Source organism: Aplysia californica, unplaced genomic scaffold (genome assembly GCF_000002075.1).
Source record: "Aplysia californica isolate F4 #8 unplaced genomic scaffold, AplCal3.0 scaffold00489, whole genome shotgun sequence".
NCBI classification, from domain to species: domain Eukaryota; kingdom Metazoa; phylum Mollusca; class Gastropoda; order Aplysiida; family Aplysiidae; genus Aplysia; species Aplysia californica.
Window position 1 is genome coordinate 408,353 of NW_004797759.1, and position 16,466 is coordinate 424,818.

Below are 16,466 nucleotides of genomic sequence, written 5' to 3' on the forward strand. Positions count from 1 at the left end.
GAGATGTTTATGGGGAACTTGCAGCTAATAAAGTAGCGTTACCACAAACAAATTTCAAATTATTTGACAGATTCTGTGGGATTTTGAGTGACCAGTGAAGATGCTTAAAATCTAGTTTAGGGTGGGGCTTAGGTTACTTCCACTCTTTTACCATCTTTACCAAATTGCAAACAATAAAAATAAGACAGTGATGATTTATCTATACTCATGGTGAGCCACAGCATTTTGAGAACCATTGGAGGACAAAATCATCTTGGTCTTCCATCACTTTGGTGTAAGTTATATTCTTCTGCATGGTGAAGCTGAAAACATTTCACCTTCAACTTTTTCTCCAACTTAAACTGACGAAAATGTCGCTTTTAAAGTGGCTGGATGTGATTTATAACAGTTACATTTCAACGGCACAAATATTAACATTGTTTGTCCTCTTCTGCTGTGATAATATTTGGCTTTCAGGATTTATTATAATCAGCATGTTCTGCTCTCATTTTCATCTTGCAAGAGGTTTGAGATGCTTTCAATAGTGTCTGTCTGACTTATGTGCATGTTCCAGCTCAAAATGACCCTTATTGTAGGTGGTTAATGGGTGCTCTAGTGTGGTTTGCTCCTTTTTTCCTATTATAACATCTATCATCCTTATCTCTCCCCCTTCTTTTTTGTATTTCTTACTCTCTTGCAACACCTCTAATCTTCTACACTTATATAACCTAAATGTGTTGCAAGTGCTGTAAAACTCTTACTTAAACTAACTGACCCTTATTGGTCGACCTAGTTTTTCTTTGATTCAAACAGACATAAGCTCCTTCGTATGAATGCGCTCTCTTTTTCCTAATAAGATAACAGAAAGCCAAAAACAAATTGTCCTTTCTGTTTTCATGCTCTATAGTCATTTTTGTTCAAATGATGATTGTATTAATCCAACACTCCTATCGACACATTATCATCATCATTATTGCCTTGCTCCCCCTGCACCAGGGTAAAGGCCACGAACAAACACTTTCCACCTTTCTCTATCCTGGGCTAGCCTTGTGATGTTATTCATTGTCTTCCCACTTTACTGTACATCAATTTCTGTGATTCTTCTCCAGCTTCCACATGGTTTTCCGCTTGATCTCTTACCCTGTATGTGGATTCCAATCCAACACTCTCTTTCTTATGCAGCTGCCTGACTTCCTGAAAGTATGTCCAATCCATCGCCACCGCCTTCTTCCAGCCTCATTTCTGACTAGGATCTGTCCTGTTTTCGTTAATACTTCCTTGGTGACCCTGTCTGTTCATCTGATCCTCAGTAACTTTCTTGGACACTTGTTCAAGAAAACCTGGATCTTCTGATCAACACAATCTAGATTCTAGATCAATTAGAAAATTATCTGTTTTGACCATGCCTGTCAGAGTCGACCCGAGTTGAAAGAGATCCACTTCTTAGTATAAATGTGCTTTCTTTTTCCTAATAAAGTGTTAATCTAACAAATTTCCTTTCTGTTCTCCTGCTCTGATATGTTCAGCTTCTCCCTCTGAGGCCGCAGTGACTGGAGGCCCCACAGCCCCTGTGCCGACATCATCAGTCACCCAGGGCTCTGGTAAGGGTGTCTGTTTGCCTGTTTTGTTTATTCCTTATTTGGTATTGATGCATTGTTTTGTGAATCATGCTCAGTTCTTCTTTAGAGGAGATAAAGAAGAAATGTGCTAAAATTGAAGAATTGCGTAACTGACAAGACACTTCCATATCTCTTGCTACTTAAATCTGAAATTTAAAAGAATGTCTTTGGGAAAAATATGGAACTTGCCTTGGTTTTCATTTTGCCAAATAAGCGTCCATATCTGACTGACTTGCTTTGATGGTACAGTTTGTGATTGATAATCTTAGGCATTCTGTAGATTACACTTGTTGAAGGCGTAGTGCTATTAGTGTTTATTGAAAGTAAAAGAAGCTCAGCAGATCTTTGCTTTCCTTCCATACACAAATGTGTCATGACATGGTGGAATCTGCTACTCGTCAATTTTTGTGCATATGCAGTTATTGGCATCATCTTAAAGTTTGTTCTTTTGATTGGTTTTCAATGCAAAAAACCCCCCCAGCCTTCTATCTTGAATAGGAGTCGAGATATTTGCAATTGAAGGAGGTAGGGGTCGCCTTGGTTCAGAGATAAAATTAGCAAAAAAATAGCTGCAAAAGTTTGGTAACTTCCATAGCTTGAAAGACTTTGAAAACTGAACATTAACATTTTTTTGCCAACGGTCAAAGTGTTTGTAGTAAAATCTACATAGAAATGTGTTTCTAAATGGATATAAAAGGTGTTGAGCCAAAAAACAAATTTTCGATAAAAATTGCCAAACCATCGGGAAAATGCCAGTTTCTTCTTCCATTTCACTATTTTGATGAGTGCCTGATTTCACCACAATGCATTGCAAATGCTCCTTGTCACAGTACAACTTCATCAATGTGCTGGTGAAATAATGTTCACCTTTTCTTTTCCCATCATCAGAGTTACTGAGTTGTATGCACACAGATTTTCCAGTCTCTTCTCCAGCCATGATAACTCATCTTCATTCTTCTTTACAGTCGTCAAGTCTAATGTGGACTGTGATTTTGAATCTGGTGGATTGTGCCAGTGGTCTCAAGAAACCAATGATGACTTTGACTGGACGTTCACTCAAGGTGCAACAGGGAGTGCCGACACAGGACCTACCACAGACCACACTCTGAAGTCAAGTAAGGAATTCTTTTTTACATTGTAAAGGTTTGTAATTGGGAACTTTGACCACACTTTGAAGTCAAGTAAGACCTTATGGAATTCTTTTTTATATTGTTGTATAGCGTTTGTAATCGGGAACTTTGACCATCCTTCAAAGTTGAGTATGGCCTTACGGAATTCTTTTTTATATTGTTGTATAGCGTTAGTAATTGGGAACTTTGACCACACTCTGAAGTCAAGTAAGACCTTGCGGAAATCTTTTTTATATTGTTGTATAGCGTTTGTAATCGGGAACTTTGACCACCCTTCAAAGTTGAGTATGGCCTAAAGGAATTCTTTTTTAATGCTGTTGTATAGTAATGCATTTGTAATTAGGAACTTTGACCACACTTAAAATTGAGTAAGGCCTTAAAAAAATTATATTTTATGCTGTTTAAAGGTTTGTTATTGGGAACTTTGACCAAGTCATGTAAGGCCTGAAGGAATTCTTTTTTAATTCTGTTGTATGGCGTTTGTAATTTGGAACTTTGACAACAGTTCAAAGTCAAGTAAGGACTTAACTTTTAAAAATTGGCACATCTTTTGTCTAGAAGCTAAACTTGCTGAGTCAAAACAGAGGATAGGCTTAATTATGACTTGTAAGAGTTAAAAAATTCTATCTTATGCTGTGGCAAAGATTTGTGATTTGGAACCTTGGGATGCACCCGGAAATTGGGATTTCAGAAAATTGGGGTAGCCAGTTTTCCTCATTGCAACATTTCAGTATCTTTTTCCTCTGCTGTTCAAGGTTTTGTTTGGTTTACTTTTGTTTGCTTTACTTTTGTTTTACTTATGAGAAAAAAAGAAAAATAAAACACTTTATTTTTTTCTCCTTCCTTGAAATTTTTGCCAGAAGATGTACCAGGCTCACTTATCAATATCTTCCCAAACAATAATGTGTTATGTGGAGCATTTCCTATAATTAAATCTTCTTTTTTTTTCATTTTTGTTATAAATTTATTCTGAGAATCCTCAAAATACCTGATGTTCAATTAATGTACTTAAATTTTTATATATTCAATAAAAGGATAAAGGATCAAACGTTTTTGAAAGAAAAATGATAAGATTAGACGGAATTAGTCTTTTTTGTTTACTTTGTAACCTCATTTTATATTTAATGTCATATTTTAAAAAAATCTTTGCAGATAGTGGTCATTACATCTTCATCGAGGCATCCTATCCACAACAACCGAATGATACAGCGGTCATTAAAAGTCCAAAAGTTACAAGGTTTGAAATATTTTTGCTGTCATTGTTCCGACTGATGTTGTTGCTGTTGCTGTTGCTGTTGTTGTTGTTGATGGTTTCATCATAATTTCACTGTCTAACATTTTGTGAAAGCCTGGTTGCCTTTATTTTATTTTAAGTTCATACCTTTTACTGCACTGTAATTGGTGACTTTCCTGAGAGCATTAGCATTAATTGAAATTATCTTCAGAAGTTGTTCATTTCAGACCTTTACTTCTGTTATATGCAATTCAGTTTAAAAAATCATGAAGGTTTCAGTTTGGAAACTCTTGTAATAGTAATATGCTCATTTATTGTTTTTTGTTTTGACTTGGGTGAAGCTAGCTCAATGTTTTGATGTAGTCAGTTTCGTTCAGGTTTAGACAGAGTGTTCAAGAGAGAGAGTGTACTTTGGAATTGTGAAAAAATGGCAGGAGGAGATGAAAGACAAATCTGGACCTGCAATGAGTCACATTTGGCTCAGGGGGGGGGGGGGTGCAGAGTTCATGAAATTTAACTCACTGCCCTTACTCCTCTGTTTCTGTAGATGCATTCACTTGTTTTGCATTTCGAATTGCTGAGTTGTTACTCTATGGATGTTGAACAAAAGCCATATGATTTTAAATCTACTGTTTGTGATTTCCTTGCTACTACTGAGTTGAAATCATATATTAGTGAAGATTGAACCCATTGCGTTCAGATTTCCCTTTGCCAGTTTTCATTTTTTTTTCTCCTCATGCCGATGCCTTTTCTTCTGCCGAATGTACCACATAACCGTCTTTCGTGACCTCTTGAAATCTGGGAAGTGGAAGATCATACTTATATTAGTGGAAATTGTACGAGTTGTACTCCTGGTTGTAAGACAGTGTCTTGTTTCCATCTCTTTTCAGCCATAATGCAAGATGTCTGTTATTTTGGTACCATATGTATGGCATCAAGATCAACACCCTGAATGTGTATGTGATGCCAAGTGGGCAGACACGAAGCTTGAAGTGGACAAGGACTGGACCTCAAGGAAGTGATTGGCTTGAAGCATCTGTTGACATTACGGTTAGCTTTTTGTCCTCGTGGGAAAGGAGTGTTTGGGAAGGGAAGCAAAGCTTGGAAAGTCTTTTGTCTTCTACTCTCTGGTTGTTCTATTAGCTTGGAACCGCACAATAACAAAAATGTTATTTTTGGCAGTACAAGGCTCAGGTCTATTTGATTAGATCAAAACTTTTTGTAAGGTGACCACCTTTCCTGTTTCAAAAATAGCCCTTGCCTTTCGTGATCACAGATAAGTCTTGCTTTGTCTTTTTCTCTCGTTCTCTTTCCCTGTCTCTCTCTTTCCCTGTCTCTCTCTCTCTCTCTCTCTCTCTCTCTCTCTCTCTCTCTCTCTCTCTCTCTCTCTCTCTCTCTCTCTCTCCCTCTCTTTCTTTCTCTCTCTCTCTTTTTTTCTCTCTCTCTCTCTATTCCTCTCTCTCTCTATTCCTCTCTCTCCCTCTCTTTCTGCTTCTCTGTCTCCGCCTACTTTTCCCTTTCCCTCTCAGCATCTCCAAGAACTATGGAAACCATCTGTTTTTGTCCTTTGGCCGCAAAATATCCTTTTTGTGTAGGCTCCTATGCTTAACATGTACTCAAAAGTTTTCTCACTAAAAAAAGATCATTATCCTACCCAAGGGTCTCAGATGTGAAGAAAGCTTGGGAAAAATAGCCAAAGTTATCCATCAACCATATTTGAACATACTGGGAGTCAAGCTAGGTACTTTGTCATATGTGACTAGCTCCTAATACTAACGCTAATGAGGCTACAGGTTCTGAATGATTATTAATTGTCGTATGCCAAGGGCAGAAAATTGCGAAGAACAGGTGGTTAACTGAAGTCAAAGTTTGAAGCCGTTGTGCTGTGTTTATTCCTCTGAGAAACCCACTGCTCACCAATTGGTTACACAACCCTTTCACTCACAGGAAGATGTATGACATTGTCGGATTATGAGTGCATATTATGTAATTGAAAGAATTGTTGTACGCTAGATAGGCCAATATGCATGAAATTTTGATTTAATTCTTATTTTATTTGTTAAGCACCTAGCGATCAGGGAGGGTATGCTGAAGAAGTTATCTTTATTATGATTATCATCATCGTTATTTTTTAAAAAGCGGAGTAGGTAGGGAGAGTCTTGCTTGATTTACAGACCAAAGTATAAATGTAAAATGTTAAAAGTTTGTTTTTATTGAATCGGCTCGATGTTTCACCATGTAGGCGTCTTCAGGAGCAACTGAGAGTGAGACAAATGTGACGCTGTAGAGTGTCACTGAAATGGGCCTAACAAAGAAAGTTTTAAGGTTTCCTGTGGTTACCAGGCTGGACAGAAGGGACTCAGTGCGAGCCAGGATAAGAGGCTAATTATAAAGAAATCGATGCTAGTCTTGCAAGAGTATGAAAGCATTTTATCTCTATGACTATTAGAATGTCCTCACCCCCAGGCTTTACGGGAGGTTAATTGTGTGAACATGGGATGAACAAGGGAAGTGTTTGAGCGCACTTTGTAGAGACATCCTGGTAGGTAGTAAAAGGAGGGAGGCAGAGGAAGTGTGTGTGTGTGTGTGTGTGTGTGTGTGTGTGTGTGTGTGTGTGTGTGTGTGTGTGTGTGAGAGAGAGAGAGAGAGAGAGAGAGAGAGAGAGAGAGAGAGAGAGAGAGAGAGAGAGAGCGAGAGAGAAGAAAGAAAGAGGGGGGGAAGGGGGAGAGTTTATGGTGAGGGACATAAGAGTGGGAAACCGTAACAACAGCTGTAATAAAATAATAATACGCATACCTATACACCTACCTACATACCCTGCCACCCACCCCCCTACCTACCTACAATATACATACATATATACATATATACACATGTAAACTTTATTTATTTGTTTTTTGAGCAGATGGCACGGGATTACTACATTTTGTTTGAGGGCATACGTGGTACGGACTATCAAGGAGACATAGGTCTGGATGACATCAGGCTCCTGCCTGGTTCTTGCAGTAAGTTTCCTTTACTTCATTCATCCTTTATAAATCCTACTTTTTGGCTAGTTGTAGTCTACCTTCTGATGAATAATATTGACTCTTGAAAACCAAAATGTCTTACGTGCCATTTCCATTGTCTCGAGAAAATTGCGACTGAATTTTCCAACTTTTTGTGATTTGTAATATGCTCATTTTTCTTATTCTGCTTCTTAGTTTTTATGCTTGCTTCATTTGGAAAAGTTGTAGAAATTTTGTATTGTATTTAATTTGATCCTACTGTTGTTTTATTTTGGCAATTTTAACTTTTAACCTCTTCCATATCACATCCGTAAAATTTACGGGCCTGATCTGTGTAGCGCTGTGCTTCGTAGGATTTACGGAACTGTGACAGAGGTTATTTTAGTGATACCAATTATAAGGGAAGTTACTGCTAAAATCTTGTAATTGTTATTGAGGTACCTTTCCTTTATGTTTACCTCCATTTTCCCTCCATTTGAAAGCGTCAGATTCAGATTTTAGCTCAAAGAGAAGATTAGATCAAGATATACACAACTTCCACACAAAAATGACTAACTGGCAGTAAACACAGATGGGCTTACATGTATATATATATATATATATATATATACACATACATTTATATACACATACATTTATATATATATATATATATATATATATATAATATATATATATATGTGGATTCTACAAGCATTGTATAAGGTGGGAAAAGCCTCTTGTCAATTTTTCTTTACCTGAAAGCACTCACACAACATGTATTCCCCTTTTTATGGTATCAGTTTATCATTAGATCTACTTAAATGTGCTTTGTTTATGTTGTATAGTGGTGTGGTTTTTGAGTATCATGTTACTGACTCCAATTTTTCTCTATCTGTCTCTGAATGAAATCCCCCCCAAAATCATATTCAATGTAGAATGTACCTGCAGAAATTCATGAGGAAATATTTATAAATTTAAAAAGTATGGCAGGTAGAATGGGGTCACCCCTAAGCAGCCTTGGTTCACGGGATCTTCCCCGGCACAGGGGCCTATTTACCTGCGACATTGAATGGGTTAACAGTTTTTGACAATTTTTCTTAATCAAGGATTGATGATATGCACTTACAGGCTGACAGACAGTGTCTGAAAGTGTGATTTCCCTGCCTTACTCTGTACACATTCTATTGTCCTCATGAAAAATCTTGACATAGATATCAGTTCTTAACGTTTCTTTATCATGATTACACAGAATCTCACGGACAGAGAGGAAAACAAATACAGAAGTGTTCCAAATTGCAGGTTGTGAAAGATTAATAATCAGAACCATCAGAAAAAGACGACTGAGATTCTTTGGTCACATAAGTAGATCAAACGGACTAGAGAAACTGTTACTTTGTGGAAAGAGAGAGGGAAAGAAGAGTAGAGGAAGACAAAGAACTACATACGCAGATGATCTGAACAACTTTACGATGAATAACTCAAAGAGAAGAACTGGGCTGATTAGGAAGATAGACAACAGGAAGGAATGGGCTGTCCCCGTGGTTTTATGCACCCTGCGTAATTTAGCAAAATTTGATCATTTTTTGCATCATTTCTGATTATTTTCCTTTACCATTCTTTGTTAAAATTAACAGAATCGTATAATTTCACATTTTTGAGCTCAGTTTGCATAATTTCAGAATTTTTCTTGCATAAAATGACGGGGACAGAATGGGGTACCATGTTCATCAATGTCTGTTACAGACCTGACACCTGAAAAAGAATCATGATTACGGCAAATATGTAGACGAGTTCAGTTCATACTAAAATTTTCAAGTAAAGATAATCCCTCTCTTTTGAAGATGTGGTAATTTTTTTTTCAAGGGTTTAACAGACAATTTCTATTGTTATCTTTGTTTTTTTATTTGGAGGTTTTACCAGACAAATGTCAAAATATATGTGAGGCAGCATGGTGAAATCAGACGCTGGTCAAGATAATGGAAGTTAAGAAATTGGCATTTTCCCAGATGTTTTGGAATTTTTCTAGAATTTTTGTTTTAATAATAATAATAATAATAATAAATAGCATTTATACTGCGCATTTCCATTTCCTAAAAGATGCTCAATGCGCATTACAATGAAAAAGACATCACATCTTAAAAATTAATCGACACAAATGTGTACGTAAAACAAAGTATTATACATATAATATAAATGCATATGTGTAAAATTTTATACCAGAAAAACAGTCTCGCAGTGAGGTTGAAAATGTGTTCACTAAAAATATACAATGCAATATAAATTCACGAACAGTCAAAATACAGTTGAAACGTGAGTAACTAGAAACATTCATTAAAACATTAATTCTATACAGATAGAAAAACATTTCCACTCTCTCTCTCTCTCTCTCTCTCTCTCTCTCTCTCTCTCTCTCTCTCTCTCCCTCTCCCTCTATCTCTCTCTCTCTTTCTCTCTCCCTCTCTCGCTATCTCTCTCTTTTCTCTCTCTTTTCTCTCTCTATCTCTCTCTTTTTCTCTCTCTCATTCTCACTCGCTATTTCTTCAGTCTCACAGTCTGGCATACACATGCATATATATCACAGTACATCATTATGACAGGTATGCTTTTGTGAATAAAAAATGCTTCAGCTGATTTTTGATGGAAATTGTTGGGGCAGATCTTATTTTATATGGGATTTCGTTCCATACCTGGGGACCAAAGAACAAAAAGGAAAGCTCGCCGTATGTTTTGTAGTTTTGTTTTGGAGTTTTAAGAATTAGATTGTCAGAGGCTGATCTAAGGGCTCTAGGTGGATTATATAATTCCAGGAATGTTTTAAGATAAAAAGGTGCACTATCATTTATACATTTAAAACAGAGAACGGCAGTTTTGTATTTAATCCTTTCTTTTATTGGCAGCCAGTGTAGTTCTTTCAGAATTGGTGTTACGTGGGCTGATTTCTTTTGTTTCATTATCAATTTTGCTGCTTGATTTTGAAGTACTTGTAACTTTGATAGTTTTTCGGATGTCAAACCGGACAAAATAACATTACAGTAATCTAACTTTGATAAAATGAGTGTTGTTACAAGTGTCTTGGCTGCTGCTTTAGTTAAATAATTTCTTACACTGCCAATTTTCTTAAGCTGAAAGTAAATACTTTTGCTGAGCTGGCTTATCTGGGAGGACATAGACATATCATAATCCAACTGAACCCCTAGATTGTTAAGACTTCTTTTTGAACGAATGGTATGGTTATTAATATCAATTTGTAGCTCTGGGAGATTTTTAATGGCTTTTGTATTTCCACTCAACATTATTTCCGTCTTGTCATCATTTAGTTTCAATTTATTGCTGGTCATCCATATTTTTAAATCTCTAGTACATTGTTCAGTAGAGTCGACTAAAAGTGGTATTTGATCGAAATCAATAGACTTATAAATTTGAGTGTCATCAGCATAAAGATGGTAATTCATGCCATATTGTCTTAAAATATCAGCAATAGGTTGTGTATACATTGTAAACAAGACAGGTCCAAGAACAGACCCCTGAAGAACACCACATCTAAGCAAAACATTATTAGAACACGTGTTTCCAACCACAACTGCTTGTGTTCGATCCTTAAAATATGACTCAAACCATCGCAGGACAGTACCCTTTATGCCAAAAGTAGTATTTAATCTCTCGAGTAAAATACCATGATCAATGGTATCGAATGCAGCCGAAAGGTCCAAAAGAGTAAGAAGACATACCTTTTTTTTCATCAATATATTTTAAAATATCAGTACAGACCCTAAGTAACGCTGTCTCGGTACTATGGTGTGCCTTATATGCTGACTGATAGACTTCGCTAAGATTATTTGCTTTAATATGATGTAACAGTCTATTAGATACAACTTTTTTTGGCTCAACACCTTCCATGACCATTGAGTAACACTTTTTTATGTGGATTTTACTGGAAAACATTGATTAAAGGCATAAAAGATGAAAATTTTCAGTTTCCATGGACTCTCAATCTAAGGAATCATTGCAACTTTGGCAGCCATTTTCTCGCTAATTTTACCTCTGAAACCAGGTGACTTCCACCTCCTTCAATTGCCAATATCTTGAATTATACTAAAATTAAATGGATATTTTTCCATCAAAAGCATGGCAAATGGATAGGCATTAATATGATACCTATAACTCCATATGCCCCAATATTGACAAGCCCCTGATAATTCCGCTTCGTTGTGTCACATAATAAAGCGAATTTTGTGTTCTTTTGTTTCATACAGCTACAGATCAGACTGCAGATAGATGTAATTTTGAGACTGGTCTTTGTGATTATCAACCAAGCTCATATATCTGGAGACGAATGACCGGTTCTACACCCACTGTGGGCACTGGACCTAAAACAGACCACACCTATGGCACCTCCGCCGGTTTGTACTTGTTTTCTCATCTGCTTGTTCTTTACTCTACTACAGGTAGTTAGTGGGTGCTGTGGTGTGGTTTGTTCCTTCTTTCCTTTCAAATATCCATCATCCTGATATCTCCTTCTTTTTTGTGAATGTTACTTATTTCTAGTAACACCTTTAATCTTCAGCACTTATGTGGTCTTCTTGTGCTGGAAGTGCCGTAAAACTCTTCCTCAAACTAAGAGAAGCATAACTTCTATACGAGGAGTCAACGGAGAAAAAAGGGCATAGTCACAAACTGGAAATTGTGAGGGTGTCAGTGTTAAAAGCTTGTGGACTCATAACTTCATATTGAACCAACAGTTGAACAGAAATACAGTTATGAGTCAACAATTTAAGCGTTCAAAATTGATACCCTCAAGATATTCAGTTTGTGACTATTTCACTATTTCCGCTTTCCCGTGGACTCCTCATATACTTACAGACTTTTCAATTCTGTTTTATTTACCTGAAACTTAAAAAGGCAGGCAACTTCATTCAAGCTATGAGATACACAAATTCATATTTCTGATTTTCTTACAATTGTTTAAAATGTGCTGCAACATTGCGTTTGGTCCACTGTTGATGGGATATATACGTCAGGGAGGTCCATAGAAAAACTAAAACATTGCAATACTGTGAAATGTTTTTTGTTTTTGTTTTTTGTAAGTGTTTTACGGCGCTTGCGACTGCATAAGGTCATATTAGCGTTCTGGACACATTACACATTTTCAGTTAGCTGCAAATTTTGAGTTTGGCTCGGATGGTGACCGAAGCCTACTCTTATAGTTTTTGGACTTCCAAGGGATCTCTAACATGTGCAACTTGCGCTCGGGACCTCAGATATTTTTCACCCTTATCCGAGAAGGCTAGGTGTAGATCTTACCTACCATAAGATCAGGGATGGGGCTGAAAGATAGCAGTAAGAAGGAGCCAAGGAGTAGCAATAGAAAGGCTGCAGAAAGAATGTGGTGCCCAGAGGAGAGGGTAAAGGAGGTGAAGGGGTTGGGGCAGAAAGTGGAGATGAAAGGCAGACGACAGAATATTGTTATGGAGCAGGAGAGGATGTGAAAGGAGAACATTTTAGAGAAGGAAACTTTTTGTTGCTTTCCGGATTCAAACAGGGGACCTATTGAAGTAGAGACGAACACCTTAACCTCTAGACCACGAAAACCCCATGTGAAATGTTTGGACACACTAGAAAGAAATGGGGTGACTTAATTCTTCTACATCTTCAAGTGGTCTGTTAGAAGGCTTGTTACAGGGGAAGTTGCTGTCATAAAGATTTAAGTTTTAAGAGGGTTTGAAGTTACTTTTTCATATACCTCTATGTGAACCTGCGCAGTGTCAAAGTTGGGATTTTTTCACTTCTCTTGATTGTCTCTCAGGCAGTAAAAATTGAACATTTAACTCCTGTCAAAATGCAAGAAGCACAAATATTACATGGAAGCATTACTTTTTAAGATACTATATTAATTTTCACCAGCAGAGGTTATGGAAAAAAGTTTGGGCACTACATTATAAAGATGTATTGTTGTATGATGTTGATTGGAGCGAACCATACATCTTTCCTCTTTTTTTATTTCTTCTCATTCTCTGTTCACTGTCATTCCTTCTCCCATTCTCTGAGTCATAACTTTGTTGCATTCAACTTTTTGTTTCTTCATTTCTGCTTTTTGTTTTCCTATTCTTTTTTGGCAAAATTGAGGGCAAACGAGGCCGTGGCAGGCCCAGAACAACATACTTAGGGAACCTAAACAAATGGGTAACAGGGAAAGATCAGGGAAACGTAGCTTTTTTGAGAGCATCCGAGCAAAGGAATGATTTGAGAACCATGATCGCCGATGTCTGTCGCTGATCTGGCAATGGATGACGATGATTTTTTTCTGCTTTCTTTCTTCTTCTCCTTTTACGTTAGTGTTTTAAAGTGGCTAACTTATGGTTCCAGTCAAATTATGTTTTCTTTTTTCATCTTCAACAGTCTGCCATAAGTTAAAGGAGCAAAGTATGTTCTACAATTTTGTGTCGAACAATTACATATACAAACGTAAAAACTCAGAACAAAGTCAGTGCCTAAGTTGGAAAAATAATCGTTTGATACCTCGAAGCACTCAAGTTTAAGAAATGACCCCCCCCCTCCCCCCCCATTCATTACACAGTTGATCTCATTTGGCTCTGTTTTGTTTTCTTGTTTTTCCCAGGTCACTACATGTACACTGAGGCATCGTCACCAGGACATGTAAATGGTGGTAATTACAACCTCACTGGCAAGTCGCGTCCTGCTACAGCTGGTCAATGTGTTTCCTATTGGTACCATATGTTTGGACAGGACATTGGCACTCTGCGGGTTATAGCAACCAACGGTCATCCTTGGCTTCTCTCTACTCATACAGATAATAAGGATCAGTGGTTGAGGAATGAAGTGACAGTTGTCAGTTCAACCTCATGGCAGGTAAAAATGACGTCATTTGACGAAGGACTAAATCTGACTGTGATTTGGGTTTGGTCTTTTTATGTTTGGTTTTCCCTTGGGTTTTCCTTGTTCTTGATTAGAATTTTTGGGTGATTTCTCTGATGTGGTTTGCCCCTTCATTCCTATCAAATATCTGTTGTCCTTTGGCTCCTCTGCCAGATCTGAGGGGTAGTTCATTGTGGTTCTTCAACCTGCAGTGCAACTGAATTTTACATATTATGTTACCACATTTTATTACATAGTAGGACCCCGTGCCTTCAGGCAGCCACATTCTAACTTTCAAGGTACTCGATATATGGTTTTATACTGATTAGAGTATTGTCAGTTTTGGTAGGAATTAATTTTTTAATTTTGCTTGGTGGTTGCCGAAGCATACTCTTATCGATTTTAGGACCTCCAAGAGGTCTTTAACATTGGCAACTTTTGCATGGGATCTCCAAGATTTTTGGCGCTAATCCAAAAAAGGCTAGATGTTTGACCATATCTCCCCTAAGATCAGGGGTGTGGCTGAAAGACAGCAGTAAGAAGGAGCCAGGAGGAGCAGTACATGTAGAAAGAGCCAGGAGTAAAGGAGAGAGGAGCCGTGAGGCCGGGGTGGGTGGAGGGGGGGGGGTGGGTGCGATGGGAAGTAAGTGGAGATAAAAGCAGGTGACAGAACATGTCTTGAGATCAACAAAGGAGGTGAAAGGAGAACAATTTTTTGTCACTGTCATGTTTCAAACCTGGGACCTATTTTATGAGAGGTGACCACAGTATTTCCAGACCTCAGGAGTCCCCTTAATTGAATTTTCACCAAGATATCATTGCCTCAGAACTATTTTGTCCAAAGTGTACTTAAGTAAAGAGGCACTTTGGACAAAATAGTTCAGAGGCCAAGATATTATGTTGACATTAAATTACCGTATTCTGCATTGTTCAAAATAAATTACTTTACATAGGTGGTTCATATGATGGTGTAAGATTCATTCTCTAGCTGTGGTGGTCTGTGCATCTTCCTGGATTTCTTGTTGTCAATCATTTTTGTTGTTAAGGTTTTTCTTTGATTTTGTTGGGTTTTTTTTTGGGGGGGGGGGGGGGGGCAGCATTTGTTTTTTGAAACAGTGGCGGTGGTGTTTGTCCCAGTATTTCTATTTGCTGGGCTTGTTTGTTTTCTTTATTTTTTGGTCTTTGTTTGTGTTAACTTTGAGTAATTGTCGATGAGAGGAATTATTTTAAAAAGGTAATTGAAAAAGTTTATGCCCCGATCAACACGATTTCAGATTATTAACTTCTTATCTCCGGCAAGCCGCTCCCAGCAGTGTCTTTTATGGGGAGTTCATTCATTAGATGAAGAACTATCAAAATAAGTTCACTTGTTTCGATTTAATGACCCATTTAATGATGTTTTTGTCATTTTTAGTTTTAGTTTAAAAAAAGGGCCCCAGCGTAGTGGGTTTACCCCCCCCCCCCCCCCCCCTGAAGTTAAAGAGTTAAGGAGATGGGCTGCTACAGTCCTGCCTGTTGACCGCCCAGGCTGAGATGGTAACAATGTCCCAGCACAGATATGAAGATACTCGATAAAAACCCGCCCACATAGAAATTGAACTGATGTTTTCTGCACGTGAGTGCAAAGGGAATAACTGCTACACCACAGACACCTACCTTATTTTCATGTTGTGCAGGCCTGTGGTTAGAAGGGATGAGATACTATTTTCTCACACTTTCAATAGAACTTACATGTTTGTACTTCTTATTTCAGTTGGTGTTTCACGTCCATATTGGTAACGGCATTGGAAGTGATATTGCTATTGATGACATTGTCATCTCAGAAGGGGCGTGTGGCAAAATAGAAGGCTCGTGTGACTTTGAGAAGGATCTTTGTGTGTGGCATAATGGTCTTGGGCGGACGTGGCAACGCCTTGCCAGCCATGATATCAACACCTATAATGCTCCACCGACTGACCACACTATTACTACTAATATGGGTGAGTTCAAAGAGGTTATATTTAGTACTAGAGTTCGTTGCAGTGCTGTCCCCCATATAAGCGAATGGGGGTAGCGTGTACCCACTCTGGGATGCTAAACCTCAAGGGATGCTAAACCCAAGATTTTTTATTCAAAAGATAGATTTTTGACTCATGGATAACCTTTTCTCAGGTTATTTTGCTCCTTAGTCAGATGGGTAGGTAGGATCAAGCACCTAGTTTATTGGGCAAAAAGACCCCAAAAATGTGCACGGTGGTTTCTGGTTTGGTGGGGTGTTTTTTGGTGTGTGTGCAGTTAAGAACTTCTTGCTAAGGAACAAAACTTTGGTTTTTGCAAACTGCTGATGTAAAAATTGATTTTGTTTAGTTTCGGGTTCCAATAGGCCTGCTCATACCAGTTACCCAAGTGAATTTTAAAATGCCTGCTTTATTTAAAAAAATGATATTTTCACCTTATATTGAGTATACATCTCTTTGTCCTTTAAAAGCAGTGGATGGCATGACTGTTGCTTTTAAATTGTTGTAGTTTTTAGTTGGTTTGGTGAACAACTTTAAAAAGGCCTAAAATTTAGGATGGTGACATTTTTATGACAACATTAGGAATAGTCAATATCAAGTTAGTGTTCAGGCCTAAAATTAAAAAAATTAAACCAAGTCTCCCC

At 37.7% G+C, this 16,466-nt stretch overlaps 1 protein-coding gene across 1 annotated transcript in view; it reads left to right on the forward strand.

Moving 5' to 3' along the window:
- The window catches only part of LOC101845641 (MAM and LDL-receptor class A domain-containing protein 1), a 108,782-nt gene that overhangs the window by 79,485 nt on the left and 12,831 nt on the right, over positions 1 to 16,466 (forward strand). The window contains exons 50-57 of the mRNA XM_035971722.1: positions 1,506 to 1,580; positions 2,564 to 2,713; positions 3,881 to 3,965; positions 4,853 to 5,012; positions 6,868 to 6,967; positions 11,206 to 11,352; positions 13,569 to 13,819; positions 15,579 to 15,804. Of these exons, the coding sequence (XP_035827615.1) occupies positions 1,506 to 1,580; positions 2,564 to 2,713; positions 3,881 to 3,965; positions 4,853 to 5,012; positions 6,868 to 6,967; positions 11,206 to 11,352; positions 13,569 to 13,819; positions 15,579 to 15,804 (1,194 nt within the window). The remainder of the gene's footprint in view (positions 1 to 1,505; positions 1,581 to 2,563; positions 2,714 to 3,880; positions 3,966 to 4,852; positions 5,013 to 6,867; positions 6,968 to 11,205; positions 11,353 to 13,568; positions 13,820 to 15,578; positions 15,805 to 16,466) is intronic.